The sequence below is a fragment of the Macrotis lagotis genome, chromosome X (genome assembly GCF_037893015.1).
Source record: "Macrotis lagotis isolate mMagLag1 chromosome X, bilby.v1.9.chrom.fasta, whole genome shotgun sequence".
Lineage (NCBI taxonomy): Eukaryota > Metazoa > Chordata > Mammalia > Peramelemorphia > Peramelidae > Macrotis > Macrotis lagotis.
Genome location: NC_133666.1, coordinates 387699203 through 387722960, shown reverse-complemented (window position 1 = coordinate 387722960; position 23758 = coordinate 387699203). Strand labels below are relative to the sequence as shown.

The following is a 23758-nucleotide window of genomic DNA, read 5'->3' as shown; positions in this document are numbered from 1 at the left end:
AAATTTTATAATCATGAATTTTCACATAAAATATATAATATAAAGAAAGTAAATTTTAAACTATTCTCAACTGATATATTTTGTATTATCAAAGACTCTCAGTTATTGAAATGTAGTTCCAATATTTTTACAATAATTTTAGCTTTTGTGCCTTTATGATCTAGAAAATCCTTAATAACATCATTTCTTCATCTCATTCACTAGGAAAACTGAATATTGGGTGTTTGTCCATTTCATTATTTTTAATTCTTACAAATATGAAAAAAAATTACAAGGTAAAAAATTATGTTTCTGCAAAAAACTTTAAACATAACAGACTTAAGGTTTAGATGCATTTTGATTTTCAAATGTCTACATTTAAGTTACTTCTCTTTTCTAATACATTGATTTTTAGAATAGACATCAAAACAAAGCTACACTCTGTAACAGAAAAGATTATTCCATGATAAACAAATGATAGAATGTAAATCTACATCAGTATGGTTAGTTAGAGCCTCACTGCACCACAACTGATTGTGCTGTAGTCAAAATCAACAAGCATTTCATAGCAACACTTCACTTATCCACTATTATTAGAGAATGAACTGTGTCACATAACTTCATTTCCAGAAAATTTAACCTTTTCCCATTTTAAACACCAAAACTTTTTTTTAATTTCCAACATTTGTGGGTAAACATTTATAAACCTATAAAATATTGCTTTCCCTTTTTTAAAAGATATTTATTTAGTTTAGTTTAATCATCTCTGTTCAGGGTTCTGATATAAATAATATTAACAGAATAGAAGCAAACCTCTTGGATTTTTTTTTATCAAAGTTGAATTATTACATGATTTCTAAAGGTTGGTTTTTTAAATTAATACTATAATTATAAGAGTATGAATATAATGATATTCATAATGATATATTCATTCAATATATATTAATAATATTCATAATGATAAACATAATGAATAGACAGCTTGCCTTGGATTTTTGAAGACTTTTTTTTTTCAAGCTCTGCCTCTGTCATATAATTTGTGACCTTGGACATATAACTCAAAGTGTTCAGTGCTCTTGGTAACTAAGACTAATTTTAGATTGACTTACTTTGGTGGAAGGAGTTTACATACCAGGAGCCTCCTAGATTGATAAACATCATAAGTCTCAAGCCAACCGAGGGTGATTACTTTACAATGAAAAAATATTTCACACATATATGAGAGATTGTTCTATTAGACATAATTTACATTCATTCACTTCATCATTCAGCTTATATTATTTGATTATCTGTTCTGAATAAACTATGCTAGGTTCGATGGGAGAGAGAATCAATAATAAATGAATAAATTAAAAAGCACATTTATGAAGATGCCAGTCACTCTGCTGGGATAGAAATACAAACATTTGCTGCTGGTAAAAAGGCCATATTCTAATAGGGAAGACAACACATACAGGGGAATAGTGACAAGAAAAGTCCTTACTTATCTTTCTAGTCTTCTCATGTTTTCCTCCCTTCCACAAACTCTAAAACCCAAACATATCAGCTTTATGATGATGTCCAACTCAGGTCTTTTCTTTGACTGAGACCTGTCTCTGGAATGCTATTTCTTCACCATTTCCTCCTGACTTCCTTGATCTCCTTCAAAACTTATATCTGCATGAGATGTTTCCTAGTCTTCACCTATACCAGCCTTCCAAGTCTTACCTTCAATTTATAATGTATATTTCTTATATTAAACAATTCTTTGCATTTTGTCTTTCCCATTAGAATGTGAACTTCCTGAGGACTTTAGATGTCTTTTTTGCCTTTCTATAGATCTCCAACCATGTCTTCATGTTGCTTATATTCTATTAGGGGTATTAAGAAATGCATGGATAACTATAACATATTATGAGTGATTTAAAGGAACATAAGTTAAAGTAGTGAATAGTCACTCAGGAAAAAAAAAGATGCATTACTGTTTATAATACTTTAGACTTTAAAGAATATCTAGGAATTCAGGAGGCAAAAAGGGTGAGAGATGACATTGGAAGCATGTGCAACAGTGAAAGCAAGGAAACAATGAAGAATGCTTAGAGCAGGGTCAGAGAGTAGAATAACTTGACTGGAACGAGCAATCCATGAAAGATAGTGCTATGAAACAAGGCTAAATATGTTGAATAATTTCAGATTATGAAGGCTTTAAATGTCAAGCAAAGATGCTTGCATTTTACTGAGTAAACAGTAGAAAATTCTTGAGCAAAGGAATTATGTGACTAAATTCATCCACAAGGAGATTATTTTGGCATTGTGATATTGTAGTATTTCTAAGGCCTAGTTATTGATTCTTAAGTTGGAATAGCCTTTTGTTCTCTTCACAAGGGGTCAATGTAGATGGAATATATAAGAATTCTTAGAGAAGCAGAAGTTCCCAAATAAGTCTTACTTATTGATAATCTCATCAAATTGATCAGAGAGCTTCCCTGATTAAGTGGTCATTCTACCTTTTAAAAAGATGCTATCTATATTTAGAGAAAGTACCTATAAAAATAAAAGTATATACAAAATGATTTTACATACATATACATATTTGTGTCTAATTAAATGACAATAGGGGAGGGGGAGGGAATAAAAGAAAAGAAAGAAATTTATATAATAACTAGTAAATATTTTTAAAAAATAGTGTTGTATATATTTGTACTTTCTTGTGCAAATATTTTTATTATACTATGTTAGAGAAATGTTTGTTTTTTATTCCATAAATTAAAAACTAAATAAATTTTATTTTTAAAGTCATTCATCTATATAGGATTAACACAAATAGCCATATTACAAAGTATTGTGGGAATCTGCTAGGGGAATAAAGTGATATGGTTTTTCACAGAAAAGATTTTAAAGGGGAGATAATATAGATAAAAAGACTTGTTACGAAATTGTTATAATGGTATTAGTAGATGGAAATGAAGAAATGTTTTGGTTAAATAACAGAGGAATTGATGAAAAAAATGGTTTTCACCCAAACTGTGGAAATAATATTGAAAGACCTTGATAAAGGATTATCCATGAGATATGAAAGAAAAAAATGGTAAAAAAAATGACTCAATGTTTTGATAAGACTGTAAATGATGGTGCCACTGACTGAAGTAGTTAAAATATGGAACAAATGCTAGGTCTATAAACTAAAGACATCCCAAAAAGTGGGAAGAACCTATTTGTACAAAAACATTAATAGCAATTCTTTTTGTGGTGGTTAGGAATTGGAAATCAAAAGAATGCCCATCAATTGGAGACTGACCAAGCAAGTTGTGGCATAGGAATGTAATCGAATATTATTGTGCTATCACAAATGAAAAATAGGATGATTTCTGAAAGACTTTCATGAACTGATGGTTAGTGAACTTGTATACAATAACAGCAATATTGTTCAATGAATGATAATGAATGACTTAAGCTGCTATTATAATACAATGCTCTGAGACAATTCCAAAGGACTAAAAATGAAGCCAGAATGAACTGATATTGATTTCTTTATTTTTTTCTTCATTTCCTTGTATAAGTGATTAATATGCAAAGATTTTACGTAATTGTATATGTATAGCCTTATCTCATTGTTTGCAGTCTCAGGAAAGAGGAGGGAGGGAGAGAATTTACAACTTAAAACTTTGAATAAGAATGTTAAAAAATGGAAAAAATAAGAGGAACATATTTGAGGGGATGGATGATAGCCAGTTTTGGAAGATTTTAGATTCACCAATTAGGATATAGTAAGTTTTATTACTAATGATTAGATTAAATTTTATGACAAATATACATCTCATATTAAAATACATATAGTAATAGTATAATGCTCATTGAATACCTTGTTACATTTGGAGAACTGCAGTAATGAAATGATAGCAGGAGCAAACCAAATATGCATCCTGAAGCCTCCAGAAAGGCTTTATTAGCACAGCTGAATAGGTAAAGCCTACAACTGCCATTTTTTTAAAATCTTAGCTAGGGGATGGAAAAGAATGTACTTTTTAAAAACCTGAAGCCTGTGATTCTGATTTTTAGAACCCCATAATTCACTGGAATCTTTTTAATCAATAACTCTAAAAATTTCAAGGACATATGTGATCATAAGTGATCCTAAAAAATGAGAGAGAAAGATTAAGTATTCTTACAGGAAACCATCTGGTTCCACTTATCTCACATTTTCCCATCTCATTCCTTTAGGTCTATAGCGGTGGCAGGTGATGTTTCCACAAATTAAGAATAGGAGTACACATCTGGGAACTTAGTTATGGGTTTCAAATTATCCAAGAAAGTCAATGGAAAGGAAGTAAGAGAAACAACCTATTACTTCCAGCTTGCCAGTTCAAAAGTCCATGTAACTGTAACACTGGCCAGTTCCTGCCTCTTTCTTGTAATGTGAATCATTCTGGTTCTGTTCATTGACAGAGTTGGAGCCATGACCATATGTGGCTACCATAGTGCACATAGTGCATATCATTCTATCTCTTAGAATTCAAGTATGTATGAAGCAATAATTCACTCACCTTGGTCTCCTGTGACAACCAAGAGATCATAATCTCAAGAGAGATAGAAAGAGACTTCTTGACATTTATGGTAGTCTATGAATCCCCTCTATCTACTCCATTGAATAATTTCTTCCTGTTGCAAACCCAAAGTTCTCTGCCAGTCTCTGTCTTTCTCCTCTGAATTCATTTGTGATTTTTTTTCTGTCTATCTTCTTGCAAGTGGCTCCCAAATCAAATCTCTATGGTCATGCAGAGATTTTTCTGGGAATCTCAAAATTTTAAGTCTCCACAGATGTGGATAGAAAGTCCTCAATTCTGATGCAAGCCTTCAAAATAGTTGATAATAAGAATAGGATAACCCTTGTTTCACCTCACTGAAAAATGAGGATCAATGAGGACCTCACAGTATTCCATAAATAATCAGTTCAATTCTCCTCTCTCTTTCTTATGAGGCTTATTTTCACTGCAGGGACAAAAGTCTTTCAGACTCAAAGCTGTAACTTCTATAAAGCAAATAATTTGGTTTTGCTAGATAGCAACCACTAATATTATACCAAGTCCCAACCATCCATCATATGGATATATGAAGGCCTCTGGTTTTATACAATTACCCTAATAACTATATATATATATATATATATATATATATATATATATATATATATATGTGTGTGTGTGTGTGTGTGTGTGTGTGTGTGTATGCAGTGTGTTAAAGTTTTCAAAACCTTTATATATTTTGAATCATTTAGGACCGAATTCTCCCCAGGAAATAAACTTGGCGCTGCTAGTGGGGTAAATCCCTTTTCTTTCAATGTACTCTTGCTGAATATCTCGTTGTAATAGCAAGAGACACATTTCAGAATTTTACTCCTTCCTTACCAGATATCCAACTTTTACATAAGACTCTTCTCTCCTTGAAACTGATGTTGCTAAGAAACTTGAGCTCTCTCTAAAAGGCTAAATGTTCTAAGAACTTGGCATTTTCTAGGACATTTCCCCCCCCCACTTTTTCTGTCTAGGATGCTGGGTCAAATGGTTCTATTTTTGCTTTAAGACCATGTATCTCCACTCTTTTTCTGGTGACTTACCAGGCCTCATGGATGAAATGACATACACTTTAAAAAGTGCTTCTTTTTCTACCTCTTCAATGTTCTTCATTCCTTGTTAGAGGCTAATAAAATATAGACACTTCTTTGGACCTCATTTAAGATCCAAATTTAACACTTCTTTCTCTGCTTCTTGCTCCTTAATTTCTGTATTTTTATCCATTGAACTGAGAGGAAATCAATTGTTCAAAAGTCTTCAGATCAATCCCTTCCACCTTCCAACCATACTTTTTGGCTGTTTTTCAAGCTGTGTTTCCATTTTAAATTACCTAGAGAGTATAGATTTAGGTCATTAGCCCAACTATAATGGAAGTAAGAGTTTTGCAGGATGACCTGGGGGGAATTAATTTTGTAACTTGAATAATTGTTATCCTTTTTATATTTACTGATTCCTTACACTACACAATAGTAACAGTTTGGCTTAATTTCTACTGTGCAGAGAATTCTAGCAAAACTATAGACATATGTATTTATTGCCTTAAAGGCAGTTGAAATCAATGACATCCAAACTAAGAAAGAATTGTGCATATGTTACTTTCTTAATTTAGTGGAATATATTAGTGGAAGTACTTAGAATAGTTTTCTTTGAGTTGCTTACTTTGTGCTAACAATATTAGCTACTCCAAATTAATGCCAAGGAAGAAAAACATTGCAGTCATTGCATCATTACATTCTCTTTCTCCAGTTCTATTGAGAACTTAAGTGATTCATCCTCTTATCCTCTTATAAAGTGCTAACTGGAGTCTCCAAGTTAAAAAATATATGTGTTTATAGGACCTATGAACTGAGAGAAATCTCCCAAAGATCTTTTCAGATTTATTTAATTTTGCATAGATGTGTACACATATTAATATTTGGAAGGGACCAGCAAAAAATCTGAAAGTCAAGAAAATTGTGATACTATTATAAGCGATAGAAAGTTAGGATTAAATTTAAAAATTCTATTACAGATTTTTTTTTTTGCTCACTTCATTTTGTATCAGTGCATTTCCTTGCCATTTTGAAATCATCACTTCCTCATTTCTTTTTTTTTTGGTAAGACAAACGGGGTTAGGTGGCTTGCCCAAGGCCACACAGGTAGGTAATTATTAAGTGTCTGAGACCGGATTTGAGCCCAGGTACTCCTGACTCCAGGGCCGGTGCTATATACATTAGGCCACCTAGCTGCCCCCACTTCCTCATTTCTTAACAGTGTAAAAACAACTTGGTCTTACTTAACAGATCTGTTGACTTAGATAATCACATTTTTATAGCACAACTTTTAAAATAATTACTCAATTGATGTACATCCCCTTAGTTTCAAGGGGTTTTTGTTGTTGTTGTTTGGTTTTGTTTATTTGAAACAACCAAAAGAGCTGTTATAAGTATATTTTTTCTATATAAAGTGTCTTTTTTTCTTTTGGATCTCTTTGTTATAGTTCTAGCAATGCAATGTGATAGGAAATCTGCTAAATATTTTGCATATATAATCTTAATTGAATCTCCCAACTATCATGTGAAGTAGGTAAATTTTTTATCCCCATTTCATAGATTGGAGACTGAAACTGAAAGAAATTAATTGACTTGTCAAGAGTCATTCAGCTAGGAAGAGTTTGAGGTTAAATTTAAACTCATCTTCCTGACTCCAGGTTCCAACACTCTCGTCATAGTGACAGTAAAATTTTCCTCATAGCTTTTGTATTTCCATAACTGCATTAAAATAAATTATTTATAATTTACTCATAAGAAATGGACAATATGTCAATCTTTAAGAAAAATGCAAGACTACGGGCAGCTAGGTGGCACAGTAGATAGAGCACCGGCCCTGGAGTCAGGAGTACCTGAGTTCAAATTCGGCCTCAGACACTTAATAATAATTACCTAGCTGTGTGGCCTTGGGCAAACCACTTACCCCCATTGCCTTGCAAAAAACCTAAAATAAAAAAAAAGTAAAAAAGAAAAATGCAAGATTAAAGAAACTTCAAACAATGAGTTGAGTATAAACATATGTATATATATATATATATATAAATGCATTTAAATACTGCAATATTTCTTTTCTTAATTTTGTTTTCATAAACAGGCATGGAATATGAGCTGGAATGGGTCTAGAAAATCAGTCACTATTTTATAGTGCAATAATGTTTCGAATTTCTTGCTATCTTGAACTTTTCAACAATTTCTACTTTTAGAAATGCAAATTTTTGATTATTCAATGAGTCATTCAAAAGATATGTGCTATTCTATGGTAGTAGAACATAACAATTTAAAAAATAAAAGATTGATTATGCTGTTTTAATATTTCTTAATGTTAATGTGAACCATGGTGAGAGGGAAGTCAAGGAACAGAGGAGGATGTATACTTAATAAACTGAGTTTTTAAAATAAAACTTCTAAAACTTTAATTAACACTTGCATCAGTATTTATATAGTATATGATTCTATATTTAAGTATAATAGACTAATAAGAAAATCAGCTTTCTTAAGTTTTATATATTTATATATAAAACAATTTAATAGTGCTCTAAATAGGGTATTATTTTTGAATTTAGTAGACATGACTGCAAGTTCCATTTCTATTATTTGTTATTTTTCTATACTATTCAAATTGCTTATGTAATGAACTGAATGGGTTTATATACATTCAGTGATTGGTACCCAGATTGTGAAGTTAAACCAGGTTGAAGATATTCTACATTGCATATGTTTATGGATTATGTCCAAAAGCCTTTGGCATACTTTCCCATTAATGGGCAATATCTAATTAAAGGTTCTCACTATCATCAAAGAATCATTTTAAAAAATCCTCATATGGCAGAGTTTCAAATCTCTTCTCAATCCTTATCACCTTGCTTTACATGTTTCATCCCATCACTGTTCCTTATGATATATGTCTGGTAGAACTGGACAGTTTCCTATTGGTAATATGACAAGGACAAAACAGTGTGACCTTCACACATATATCTATGAAAATGAAATTGCTTTAATAAATATTCTTAATTCACATTGAACTTAATTACATGAAAACCTCCATTTTTCAATTTTTTCAAAATGGAATGCTTCTTAAACATATCTTCCCCCCCATGTAAAATTCATTTTGCCAGTCAATTTAGAGACTTTATATGGATCCCTAATAAAGTGCTTAAATGTTGGCTTCAGCTTTTTAAAAATACTTTTGGACTCTAATTTTTATATCTGGCAAATTTACTATCAACATTTTTTCATCCAGTTTTGAGGAGTATGCCATTTATACTTTCATCTAAATCATAGATAAAAATATCATTGTTATTTGTCCTTCATTATCTGAGAAGACCATGATATCAGGGAGGCAATAGCATGACACATAAGAGAATTGGATTTAATTGAAGGAGGGCTATACAAATATCCTCACTTTCTCCTTATGAGCCATCTAGGTCCAGTGATCAGATATAAATCAGCTAAACTGGAGATTCTGGAGATGGCCCTTAGATGCAGTGGGAAACTTGACCTTTTTAAGCTAAATCTTTATTAGGTCTCAGTTTACTGAGGCAACATCTATATGGAGATTAAGACTAGGTAAGAGGTGAGGCAAAGCATGACCTCTTTTACCTAGTGCACCCCCCCAAAAAAAACAGTCTGGGAGGGGAAGATCTTCAAGGTATCTGGCCAAAACAGAAACAATAACTACTTACATTCACCCTGAGAAATCAAGGCTCAAATCAAGAGGGCCAATGGGTCTGGAACCTATTGCTGACCAATTAATGACAACCAGAGTGATTGGGTTTTATGGCATGTTCCTTAAAAAAAGAAATCTAGTCTATTAATCTCACAATTTCTTGGGAGATTTCTGGTATAAAATTTTACATTTATTTGGCAGAGTAACTATAAGTAAGAATAAGGATCAAGGATAAATGCCTGCACATTCTCTGAAGACCTTCTTCCTTTAATTGTGAAACATTAATTAAGCTATTAATAGGTATGATTAGGTTAACTCTGGTTTCACTTGTTAATAACACTCTCCAATTCCAGGTTTTTGAAAGTCTTTATTCTGTGGTTTAAAACTGCAAACCTTAAAAATATAAGCTTTAAATAAAATGACAGAAAACATAGGTTAGACTTGAAGTTTTATTCTTTAGGATTTACTTTAAATCTATAGATGGAGGCCAACTCTCCAAGATGACAGAGAGAGAGAGAGAGAGAGAGAGAGAGAGAGAGAGAGAGAGAGAGAGAGAGAGAGAGAGAGAGAGAGAGGAAGTCAATAGTTATTCAAAAACAAAGGATAGGGGAATTCATTCATCTCCTTGGTGGTCCTTCTATGAAGGTAGTTCAATATTTAGTTGCCAAATTTCTCCTCAAAGACAATACTATTTGATGAATTGTTCTCTTCTTGGACTTTAAGCTTCTGGAGAACAAGTCAAGTTTTCATGTATCTTGATCATTGTCTTTCTGAGTCTGTAATTAACATAGGGGAAGATATTCTCCCATCTTCATTTCTCACCTATTGGCAAAGGTAAAGAGAAGGCTAAGTACTTTCCAAAGAAAGCAGTTTTTAAATTTTTTTAACCAGGAATGTAGTTTTGAGAAACTTATTATAAATTGACAAGAACCTGCACAATCTAGACTCAACTTTAGCTCCAACTATGTTCTTTCATATATACATAATCAAGTAACTTAACTTTTTGTGTCCTTTTCATTCCCTTGTCTCTACTCCTGCTCTCCCTCTCCCAGAGAAAATAATTTTTCCCCTGTTTATTATTCTTGAAATTGTGCCTATATTACAAAGTTCAGATGCCATATATGCCCTGATTTCCACACCTGAATGGAAAGTGCCCTAAGTCTGAAGTCTTAGTCTCAGACATTTCTTTGTTGTATAAACTGGTCAAGTCCCTTGTTTGCCTCAGTTTCCTTCTGTTAAATGTCTGGAGAAGAAAATGCAAACCATTCCAGTATCTTTGTCAAGAAAACCCCAAGTGTGGTCATGAAAAGTCAGATGGGATTGACACATGATTGAATAAACTAATTTGTGTAAATACTTTGAACCTATAATCCTTCCCTAGATAGTTTTTATGCCAATTTTTATTATTGTATTTGTATCTATACCAATTCCTCTAATAGTATATAAGTTTCTTAAAGATAGAGATCATAGTGTCTTACCATCTTTGTATATCATGCAGTATCTTCTGCAGAGTAGATAGCTATTTTACTGATTTATGAAAATGTTTATTTCAGTTTTATCATTTCACTCAACAATTCAAATGCCATTGTTTTTTCCAGGAAAAACTCCTTCTGAAATATAGCATTATTGTATTATGATAAAGAACAAATTAGAATGATAAAAACTAGAATGGTGCTTTCATTGAAATGAACCTCTCATAAGGAAATTTTCTTCGGTTAATGTAGATCTGTACCTTCCCTGCAACTTATACTCTTAGAGAATTGCCTAGACCAATAAGAGAGTGACTTCCTCAGGGTCACACAGCAATTCAATCGATCAATCAAAAAGTCAGGCAGGATTTATCAGGTTTCCTCCATGTGCTAGAAATTGTGCCAAGCCCTGAAGAAACAGAGATAAAATTGAAACAATCTCTTTTCTTAAAAGTTTCCATTGAAACGGAGAGACATGCATGCATACATTTGTGTATATATACATGTATATGTGTGTGCATGTGTACACATACATATAGGCATATTCATTATATATATATATATATATATCAAATAAAGGTGAACTTAGGGAAGAAATTAGAAGAGTGGGGATGAGAAGAGGTTATTTCAGAGAAGGTTTCCCTAAGTAGTGGTCTTTAAGCTGACTCTTGAAGTAAACTAGGGAATTCTAAAAGAGTAGTCTAGAGGGAGAGAATTTTAGGCATGAGAGATAATCAGATCAAATACCTAGAGATGAGAGATATGGAGGCCAGTATGTGAGAAATAGCAAGGTGGCCATTATGGATATCTCACAGAGAAAATAAAGGCAAGTTAGTTGTAAGTAGATTGGAAAAGTAAGAAGGGGCCAATTTTCTGAAGAGCTTAAAATGCCAAAGAAATGGTTTTAAAAGGGCAAACATGCTCAGGCACATAATTTCCATAATCTAATACTATTCTCTTGCTAGCTTGTACTGAATCAGCATTTTAAAAACATTTCTTACATTAACCTTATAGCCTTGTGAACTAAATACACTGAAGAAATGAAGTGTTAGCAATCCATTTTGGAAACCATTTATGTATAGATCTTAAGGTGAGCAGCTGTACTGTTAAAAAATAGATAAAACATTTCTTCTTCTAATAAAAATGATAATAAAGTAGCCTCAAATATAGATAAAATTCCTTAGATACTTATCATATTTAATAGGTAATATTTAATTTTATTTCAGCATGAAATGTTTAAATTCATATTTGTAACCAAAAGGAACACCTGTTAGTTATCCATTTTTATTTAATTATGTTGGAATAAATACCTACCCACAAAGTAGTCAGTTAAATATAAAATATTTAAGTACCACCATGGGTTATAGTGTCAGGAGAATATATTAAGTATTAAGCATCATGGCTTACAATAGGAGAGCTATATTCCTTCATTTCTAAGAGTGAATAGTTTGAAAACTCAAATCTTTTCTCAAAAGAGGGCAATTCTTTCAACTTTGGGTTTTGAGGTTTTTTTTCTGGCAATGCAATGGGATTAAGTGACTTGTTAAGGTCACACAGCTAGGTCATTATTAAATGTCTGAGGTCAGATTTGAACTCAGGTCTTCCTGACTCCAAAGCCAGTACTTTAACCACTGCAACACCCAGCTGCCATAAACTTTGTAAGTATTGCCTTTGCATATCATGTTGGGAGATAATGTTAAATTCCATTGCTTTAAAAAAATCAAGATTTCATTAGCATTTGTATATTATCTTACTTGACACAGACTGCATCCTATCCATATTTTAGCAAGTGTTACCTTCGAATAGATAGGTAAAAATAACAGCAACAGCAATTATTGGCCAGCCTTTTACTAATAAACCTGTCTGAACTTAGCTAAGCAATTTATTTGATCTCAGCCTGACCTTGTAAACCAGTAGAGAGGCAATTACTAAGGTAAATCTTATAATTATATACACTAAAGGGTTTGTATCAATGTTCCAGTATTAGCTGGTGTCTAAAAGAAAATAAAGCACTATAGGAGTAGTAGGAAGAAAACCCAGTACTTGGGAGGAGGCAATGAAAGGGAAGAGGAGAAAAGACAGCTGCAAGTAGGGGAGGATTTGAGTTCAACTTTACCTACTGAGTACTTTAGATTTGGCTAAGGTTTAGAAAGCTGATGCAAGAGCTATTCCCCCATTTACTAAGTGACTTTAAGGGAATAAATAGGGGGTAAATTGTGAGAAGAAACCCAGGCTATTTGTAACCATTAAAAAAGTTCAAAATAGCTAGTAATTATATAAATTGAAGTAATTTAATTGTGGGATTCCACCTTATACCTCTCAAGTTGGCAAAAATGTCAAAAGAAATGGAAAATGACAAATGCTGTAAGGGCTATGGGAGAATAAGCACATTAGACAACTACTAGCAGATTGATTGGGACAGCTATTCTGGAAAGCAGCAAGGCTGGAAAATTGACATGCCCTTCCGCCTCAAATGTTGACTCTTAAAAAAAGGAACTTTTATTTTCCAATTTGTATCGCCTGCATCTTGCAATGCTGAGCAGAAAATATACATTCAATTGAGTTAAATTGAATTGAATTGAATTGAACCCTTTTTCCAAGTTGTTTCAAGTGGATGCAAGTCAACTCTTCAGTGAATTAGCCCATTATGCACAACATTGCTATTAAAACTAATACTGTTAGCAGAGTGATGGCTGCTGCTGCACTAGTTGAAGGGTAAGAGGTGTCAAATAGCCTTCATTGTACAGGTGCCTTTCCCTCCTCCTCTACCTTTCTCTGTGCTAAAATGATTCATCTGTCTTACATAATTTTTTTTTCTGAGCTGTCTGTGGTTTCGGTTAATTTTACTTGTGGCACATCTCCAACCATACTCCCTAAAAATATTTCATGGTTCTGGGCACACATAGGATGTTGCCCATGTGATACAGTCATGTGTAGATACCTAAAGTACGTTTTTTAAATACACAGTCCATATGCAGCAAAGTGAATCAAGCACCCCTCCGCTCTTTTTTTTTTTCCTACTGCATACTCTGCAATGGCTACACACAATAGAAATGTACAAGAAATATTTAAGATCACAACTCTACCATCTCTGTCAAGTAGTTATTTGTTGTAACTTCCTGTTGTAGAATTTAATTACTTCTCTGATTCTAAAAATTGGGGACACAAGTAAATGGTGTGACCTCCCACACAATATTGTTGTTTGGGGGGGGTAGTACTCAAATGATATAATGTATAGAGAATTCTTAATGGTCTTTCTCTCGCCCTTTTCTCCTTCTTTCCCTTCTCCACAATCCTTTTTATCTACCTCCTTAACTTTCCCTTTTCTTCCTCCTCCTCTTACTCTTTTTATATCCTTTCTCCTTCTTCTAATACTTTTGCTGCATCTTCCCTCTTAAAAGGGTCAAAATCATTATATCTCATATGTGTACTATGATGGAAAAAAATCACTGTGAGATTTCACCAGTACCAGGAAATTGAATTTATAAATTGAGTGGCAACACCCATCTAGTATAAAGTAGATCATTTTTATGCTACTCCTAAGAGGAAAAAGTCCAGTCAAGAAATTCATTTACTAAAAGTTATTGGTGCAAAGTTGAGAAAAATGCCTGCTAATATAATTCAGTTTGCTTATTTTTTCTTATTTTCCCATTATTTCAAAGTTCAGTGTTTGGAGAATGTATAGTTATGTTGACTCAAACATTGAGTCAAATTGAATATCCTGGTATGAGGAGGATGATAATACAGTTTACTATGGATATAAATGATATGAAAATAAGCTTCATTTTGAGATTAGAAAAAAGTACTTTGGTCACATAAATAGCCTAACTTGTTTAACACTGCACACTGCTTACTGATTTTACAAATAGATCTCATTAGGAGAGTCTACTTTGCAATGGTACTTTAGTTCATAATCTTTCTCTAATTGTTGGCTTAAGCTTTTCATTTGTTGTTAAAATCTTATATCAGAAAATCAATAAAACACATATTAAAAGGAGTGATCCATGGACCAGAGAATTCTGTTGTTAAGCAAGAAATAGCAGTTTCAAGAAAAATTCTTACGCAGCAGAAGTTAGCCTTTTAAAAGCCCTTTATGTTTGCTAAATGTTTTGCAGATTAACTTTTGGTACTCAAGCCATCCTATCAGAAGAGGATGATAGACAGGTATTATCATCATCATTATTATTATTATTTTACAGATACGGAAAGTAAGAACTGAAGTCAAAAATTAGAACATTTGTATCCCAGTCCTCTGCTGAAATCCATTGAACTACTCTGCCTCCTAGCAATAGAATGCCCACAGGTGATGTATGGTAATTGCTCTTCTCATAATTATTTAGGTAACAAAGCACACAAACTACAGGGACTTAAAATGCTTGTTGAATGATTGATCTTTGATATTGTTTTTACAGGAATATTTTACTTTTGGTGATACAAGGGTCTTTTTCATTTGGCAGATTACCTTGTGTGTATTTGCCTGATGATTGTAGCAACAACTTTATTTTGGACTCAAGATCAGGAATAACTGAGTTCAAATATGCCATCACACAGTAGTTGTGATAACTTTTAAGCTACCAAAAAGTAGTTGTGTGAGTCTGGGCCAATAACTTAAAAGCTATCTTCCTCAGTTTCTTCATTTATGAAATGGGTGGAATAAAATACTTCTCAAATGAGCAATGAGATAATAAAGTGATTCATGAGCCTCAATGCACTATAAAACTACCAGTATTATTATTATTAATTTGTGTGATTTCATATATTTGGTTTATTACAAAAGACCTACTCTGATTCTGCATGTTACAGAAATTGATGCTATTTTCGTGTAAGTCATGTCTTATTTAGAGAGCTTATTATAAATTTGATCCTCAGATTATTAATTTTTGGTCATTATTCATGAAGACTGCCTTGAACTAGTGAAGTAATTAACTTAACAAAATGTGTTGGGATTTTTTAATGAAAGAACATATTTCTGTAACTTAACAACATTATTGCTGCAACTTCACTGCAACTTAAATACCATGAGTTTTATGGTTATAATTCATGATTATAATCAAATTTAGTCAAGAGAGTGGTAATGGTGAGAGATCAAATCAATGTAGTAAGATGAATGAGGGCATAAATTATATGGTGGGGTATAAAGTATAAATCAATGGTTTTAAAAAACTGAAGCAATGTGAAGTATGAGCAAAAAGAAACTAGAAGGACAGTGATTTCAGTGTACCAAAAAAATCTAGGTTTTTTTTTTTTATAAATTAATACACTTATCAAAGGAAAAATAAATCAGCATTTTGTGCTTTTCTTTTGTCCTAGTTTATTGTTGGGGGGGGGGAGAAGCTGTAAACAACTTGAAACATCATTTTACTCAATTCATAGCTAAAAATTGTCAGGTGCTCCGCTAGTGTCTGCATTGTTTGCATTCATGGAAACTGAGCTCATAAATTTGCATTGCCCTTTGCTTAAAATATATTCTTTTTTTAAAATTTTTGAGTTCCAAATTCTGTTTCTCCCTCTTGCCCATCTCCAATCCAGTATGAAGACAATCAGTATGATATAAATTATACATGAAGTTATAAGAATATATTTCCATATTTGCCCTGTTGCAAAAAAAGTAAGAAAAATTAAGAGAGTAAATAGTATGTTTCATTCTACATTTATAGTTCATCAGTTCTTTAGCTGGCGGTGGATAACATTTTTCCCTTTAGGTCCTTTGGAATTGTCTTGGACCATTTTCTTGATCAGGATCACTATGTCTTTCATAATTGATCTTCCTTGTTAATATTACTTTACTGTGTTACATGTTCTCCTGGATCTTCTCCCTTAATTTTTTTTCAGACAAGATAAAAGTTCTGATCTTAAATGCATGATAGAGAAGTATTTTATTTTTTCAAATATCTGTTACGAAAATTTTTTTTCCTTTCACTTTTCATGAGTTCATGAGTTGTGATATCATTCTGTTCATAATTTCTTATAACACAATATTATTCCATCACCATTATATACCACAACTTGTATAGCCACATAAATGTTTGTGTACAAATAGATCATTTCCCCTTTTCTTTGATGTCTTTGGGTCAAAGGATATACACAGACTGATAGCCCTTTGGGCATAGTTTCAAATTGTTTTCTATAATTGTTGGACTAATTTACAATTCATTTAACAGCACATTAATGCTTCTATTTTTCTATATCACCTCCAGAATTTGTCATTATCCTTTTATAATTTACAAATCTGAACCAAATGAGATGGTATGTCAAAAATTATTTTAATTGACATTCTCATCTGTGAATTGCCTTTTCATATACTCTGACCACTTATAAATTGGAGAAGGACTTGTATTCTTATAAATTTTGAATCAGTTTATCCATGTATTTTAGAAATATATCCTTTGTCAGAAATACTATCTGTAAAAAATCATTTTTCAGTGCAGTGCATTTTTTTTCTGATTCTTGACTACATTGGTTTTATTTGTGGAAAAAAGCTTTTCAACTTGATAAAATCAAAATTATCCATTTTGTCTTGTATCTCTGCTTTTTTTCATAACCTCCTCTTTGCATAGATCTGACAAATAAACTATTTCTTGTTCTCCTAATTAGTTTATGATATCACCTTTTATGTGAAAATTCAGTACCCATTTCAACTTTATCTTGGTATAGGATGTGAGATGACCTATACTTAGTGTCTGCCATACTATCTTCCAGTTTTCATAGCAGTTTTTATCAAAGTGAGTTCTTATCCCAGAAGTTGGAATCTCTGAGTTTATTAAATAGCAGATTTCAATAGCCATTGACTAGTGTTTCTTTTGGACCTAGTCTATTCCAGTGATCCACTACTCTATTTTTTAACCAGTACCAAACAGTTGTGATGACTGATGCTTTATAATATAATTTTAGATCTGGTATGACTAAGCCACCTTCCTTTGCATTTTTTTTTCATTAATTTCCTTGATATTCTGACCTTTTGTTCTTCCATATAAATTTAGTTAGTTTTTTTTTCTAGTTCAATAAAGTTATTTTGGAAGTTTGATTAGTATGGCACTGAATAACTAAGTTAATTTAGGTAGAATTATCATTTTTTTATATTGGCTTGGCCTAGCCAAGAGCAAGTGACATTTGCCCAGTTATTTAAATCTGATTTTATTTGCATGAAAAGTGCTTTATAATTGTTTTTATAAAGTTTTTGAGTCCACCTTGACAAGTAGGCACCCAAGTATTTTATGTTGTCTGCATTTACTTTAAATGGAATTTCTCTTTCTGTCTCTTGCTGCTGTGTCTTGTTAAAACATACAGAAATTCTGAAGATTTATTTGGGTTTATTTTATATCCTGCAACTTTGCTAAAGTTGCTAACTGTTTTAATTAATTCTTGGATGATCTAGGGTTTTCTAAGTATACATTGCATTATCTGCAAAGAGTAAGAGTTTTGTTGCCTCATAACTTTTTTCCTTTTTTTTTTTTAAGATTTTTCAAGGCAATGGGGTTAAGTGGCTTGCCCAAGGCCACACGGTTAGGTAATTATTAAGTGTCTGAGTTTGGATTTGAACCCAGGTACTCCTGACTCCAAAGCCGATGCTCTATTCACTGTGCCACCTAGCCACCCCGACTCATTACTTATTCTAATGCTTATTTATTTTTTATTACTAAAGCTAGCATTTATAATACAGTATTGAATTATAGTGGTGATAACGGCATCCTTGTTTCACTCCTCTTCTTATTGGGAATGCTCCTAGCTTATTCCCATTGTATATAATGCCTGTTGATGGTTTTAGATAGATACTGCTTATCATTTTAAAGAACAATCTCTTTCTTCCTATGTTATCTAGTGTTTTAGTAGGAATGGGTGCTATATTTTGTCACAGGCTTTTTTCAGCATTTATTGATATAATCATAATTGATATCATATATAATGATTTCTGTTAGGTTTGTTATTGTTATGGTCAATTATGCTGGTAGTTTTTTTTTTACTATTGAACCTGCATTCTTGATAAAAATCCAATTTGCTGTAATCACTCTGAAAATATTATATTTGAAATTTTGCATCCATATTCATTAGGGAAATTGATCTATAATTTCTTTCTCTGCTTTAATTCTGCCTGGTTTGAATGTCAGCACCATATTGCTGTCATAGAAGGAAATTGGCAGACCTCCTCCACCTATTTTTTCAAATAGTTTATATAGAATTGGAATTGATTGTTCCTTAAATGTTTGGTAGAATTCACTTGTGAATCCATCTGGTCCTGCCATTTTTTTAGGGAATTCATTGATGATTTGTTAAATGTCTTTTTCTGAGATGGGCGTTTTTAAATGTTTAATTTCCTCTTCTTTTAACCCGGATGGCTTATATTTTGTAAATGTTCATCCATTTCACTTAAATTGCCAAATTTATTTGCATACATTTGGGCAAATTAGTTCTGAATTATTACTTTAATTTTCTTCTAGTTGTTGATGAAGTCACCATTTTCATTTTTGATACTGGTAATTCGATTTTCTTTCTTTTTTTTTTTGGCTCTTAAAGGAATTCTTGTTGGGCTTTCATCTAATTCTCTTTGGGATTCTGCTTATAGCTGTTTTGCCACTGTTGTTTTTTGTCTTGCTCTAACTGGTCATCATAGAAGCTTTTTTTTGTGATCAGATACTTTTGTTGTTTGTTGTTGCTTCCTCATATTTCCACCTATTTCTTGACTTGGAGCATTATGTTAAAATTGGGCTCTGTTTCCATGATGGGGGAAGCAAGTATGCACAGGTTGGAGAAACACTGTCCTTTGCTTTAGATTTTACCAAGTTACTACAGAGCTAGTTTGGGGGTTTTTGAAGTTTTGCGTACTTACAAAGAGGCAAGATTAATGGAGAAGTGTGGTCACCACTTTGCTGGTCTGTGCTCTGGTCCTTTCCCAGGGAAGGCTGCTGATCAACTTGCAATTGCAAATACTAACTACTACTGTTCCTCAGGGCTCCTGTTCTTTTATGATCGAAAGGACTCCTCTCCACTCTGGAATTAGGTAATGGATTTGACAAATAAATATCAAGTTCTATTCCCAGTGTTAGCTAGAGATCACTTGTAATTAGATCCCCTCATTATCTTGGGTTTTAGAACTACTGAAACTGTGGCAGCCCTACAGCAACACAGTTGGTATCACTGCCATATCAGCTGTAGGTCAGGTCCTATACCACTGTCACAAATCTCCCCTTCCAATCTCCTAAATTGTTTTCAGCTGGAAAAATATCTTACTCCAACCTTATTTTGGCTCTTCTGCTCCAAAATTCAATTTGAAGTGTTATTTTAATGTTGTTTTGAGGGACATTCTACTTCCTTATTCTATCATCATCTTGGCTCCACCTCTGAAAGTTGATCAAACGTTTTAATATTTTTCAAATTAAATGCCCAATAAAGGTTAATCTAAGCATTATGTATATGAGATGTTTTCAGTGCACCTGAATAGTCAAATTATAGATTGAACTCACTCCAATGACTCCATGATGGCTATTTACTTAAAATGATAAATGTTCAATAGGCAACTACCATGTCCTGGGTATTGGAGGGAGAAAAAGAGAATTATAAAGATATATAAAACATAATTTTTCCCTCAAGGAGCTTTTAGTCTACTGTAAAAGACAAAACAGTATAAATGCATGTGCATCTACAGTTAACAATCATCATATCTCAATGGATAATTTATTGGTTTCCCTGGCTTCAAGAAATTTCTACCTTTAATCCACCATCCACACAACTACCAGTTTTATATAAATCAGATAAGGGTCTGACCATTACACTCCTTTACTCATCTTTCCAGCTTTCTCGTGCTCCCATGACAAAATGCAAATGCTCTCTGTTTGTTTTTTTTACAATATTTGGTAGCTAGCTCTATGATTACTTTTCAGACTTAATGAACATTACTCTCTATACAATCGGCACTCCAGAACAACATTCTATTCCATACATTTAACATTTTTATTTCTTGACTCAGAATCTATGCATAACCTTTTCTCTTTGCCTGGATTTCATTCTCACCTCACCTCCAACCTCTTACAATCTAGTTTGTTTAATCTCTTTAAGAAGTTAATCCTGACTCCCTTAATTGTAACTCCTCTCTGAAAATTCCCTAAAACATTAATTACTTTGCATATGTATTTTGTATTAATCTAGCTTATTCCAAAAGTTATTTATAGGAAAAGACTCTTGTGTTTTTGTGTTGTGACTTGCACAGTGCCTGTGAGATAATAAGCACTTAATGAATACTTGGGTGAATATCATTTAGAGGGAGTGAGTATAAAGGATGTTAGAGAGAACACATTCATTTGATGTTAATCCAGGAAAACTTAATGGATAACAAAAATTAGAATAATGGATAAAATGAAATTTGAATTGGTCTTCAAGGATTGTCAAGATCTTAATGCATAGAGAAGAGAAGAGAGATCCCAAATGGATGAAATAATATGACCAAAGTTTGTGGAAACAAGAAAATGAAATGTATGGCAAAGAAATAAATCTTACACTATGCTTTAAAAAAATTATACATACAGAAATCAAATTATCAGAGCTCTGTATTGTAAAAATTAAGTTGTGTACCCATACACAGGATATACTTGAGGTAGAAAAACATGAAGAGGAGTTAAACTCCTTGAAGGCAGATTTTTTTTTTTACCTTTGGTGCCTAGAATAGTGCCTGGAACATGTAAGGCCACATAATCAATAATAGTTTAATGAATTAGTGGATGATCAGGAAGATATTAAAGTAATCTATGTTAAAAATAATCTGTTACAGATAATAAGGGTAATAACTAGAGTGATGGCAGTTATAATCAAAAGCAATAAATAGACTGTTTATCATGAGATTTTTCAAGCAGAATCAAGAGATTTGATGGCTGATAGCATATGAGGGTCATGTAAAAGAAGGAATAAAAAATGATCAAGGTTTCCAGATTGAGTGATTGCAAGCATAACCATTTGTTTCAATGATGCCTGGTATTTATCATAGCAGTGGACATCATCATGTCACCTGCATTTTAATTTTAGAGGAAAATTTTCACTTTGAATGGGAATTATGGCTAGAGAGGCTTCAAAGTAATGAACAGTAATAGAAAATGGCTCAGCATGGCATAATACAGCAGTAGTTTAGTTCATTTACTGATTTGATAGAAACTATTTTCTATGATGTTTTACAAAAATTCAATGATAATTCTCTTGGAAACAAAGCCTGCTGCCTAGCAATTGGAGGTAAAAGCATCTCATTTTCTTGTATTATCATTATATGTTGTTTCATAATTCTTTCTTGAAGTTCACATGAGCCAGCAAAATACTATGCTTTGGTAGCTTCAAGGATTTAGATATGAATGAAGTAATTTGAAAGACTTTTTTTTAGAAAAAAACTTGATATTAGTAGATTATATTAGAAGATTGATCAGACTCTCCTATGTATTTTGTTTGATAAAATATTGATACATTAATTTCCAAACATAGGGTTTGAAAATACTTAATATTTTTTCTTTCAACTTAGATTAACTAAAATAAAATTATAGCTAACATTTATATATGTATATATTATAACAGTCTGTGTTATGCACTTTACAATTGTTGTGCTATTTGATCCTCACACAACCTTGCAAAGTAAGTGCCATTATTATCCTCATTTTACAGATGAGGAAAATGAGGCAAAAAGAGAATAAGTGATTTTTCTAGAATCATATAGCCAATAAATGTCTAAGTTCAGATCCAGCATATTATGGCACTTAGTCTCTTGAAGTACTGGTAGAATCTGTCTATTTCTCAATCCAGAATAATCTATGGTGTGGTGAAATTGAATAACAGATACATTGAGAAGATAATGTTAAGAGAATCTAAGAACTTAGAACCTAATTGGGGAAAGGGAGCAAACAGAAATAAACACTGTTTATAATGACACAAAAATTAAATATATACTCCCAAATACATAGCCCTAAATATGTGTAGTTTTTATAGCACAAGTTTCAGTCAAATGACTCCATTCTTTATACAGTGTTAAATACTTTGTGGATTTTCTGGCACAACTCTCTACCAAAATTTTCAGAAAATCTCACAAGTTGTCAATTTGGAACACTAACAAAAAAAAAAAACAATTCCAGGAATTTAAAAATCTACAATCACTAAAATTTTTTCAGTATTCAGTTCAACAAATTTTAAATGAAATCCATAACAAGCATTTTTTAAGAATTTATTGTGTAGCAGGTACTGGGATAAGCCCAGAGGTGATAAATAAAGTTTAAAAAACAAACATCCGCTAACCTAAAGCAGTTCACGTTCCAGTGGAGAAACATACATGTAACTATGCAGATGAAGGTGTACATGGAAGGTGATATGAGAGTGGTGGGGAGAAGGGGAAAGAATTTCCCAAAATATGTAATATGAGCTGAGTTATTAAGAAAGGGAGGGGAATTAAGAGACTGAGATGGAATAAAACATTTTTGTTGTAGAGGTAGAAAATAACAAAGTACAGAATGAAGAGATAGCATATTATGATATTTATATCTAATGTATTCATCTCTAGGGCAGGGGGAAGGGTGGAAAAGGAATATGTTTAAAAAGAATAACAAGTTATACACAACAAATTTGCAGTTTCATGTGCAATCATTTTTATTATACTACATTATGTAAATACTTCTTATTACATAAATTTAAAAAATTGATATAAGATCAAATGTTCTGTGTGAAGAATAGTATGTAGGCTAGGGTAGATGGGTAAGAAGAGGGTATGGAGTAAATCATAGGAAGTTTGGAAAACGAGCTATAAAAGACTTTAAAAGTCAAATAGAGGATTTAGTTCTTGATCCTAGAAGTTATATAGGGCACCACTAGAATTTCCTGAATAAAGAGGGACCATATAGTCATAGCTGCTCTTTAGGAAAATCACTTTGGCAACCTAATGAAACAGTGATGGAAAATGAGTCAGATATACAGTCATCCAGATGAGAAATGATGAGAGATGTTTGTGTGATTGGAGAGAAGGATAAATTTATGAATGATATTATGAGAGCGTGTTTGAAACACTGGGTTAAGTTCTGATGTTAAAGGAAAAAGTGACACAGTCCCTGATCC

The 23758-nt window shown here is 32.4% G+C and overlaps 1 protein-coding gene across 6 annotated transcripts in view; it reads left to right on the top strand.

Annotated features, from left to right (window-relative positions):
* RALYL (RALY RNA binding protein like) overlaps positions 1-23758 on the top strand; it is an 888236-nt gene that overhangs the window by 256916 nt on the left and 607562 nt on the right. The window contains exon 1 of one of the 6 annotated variants that reach the window (XM_074208456.1): positions 14924-14996. The exons of the other annotated variants lie outside the window; for them this stretch is intronic. Within the exon in view, the coding sequence (XP_074064557.1) occupies positions 14987-14996 (10 nt within the window). The 5' untranslated portion in view covers positions 14924-14986. Of the gene's footprint in view, positions 1-14923; positions 14997-23758 lie in introns of those variants that run through there. 6 annotated transcript variants of the gene reach the window in all.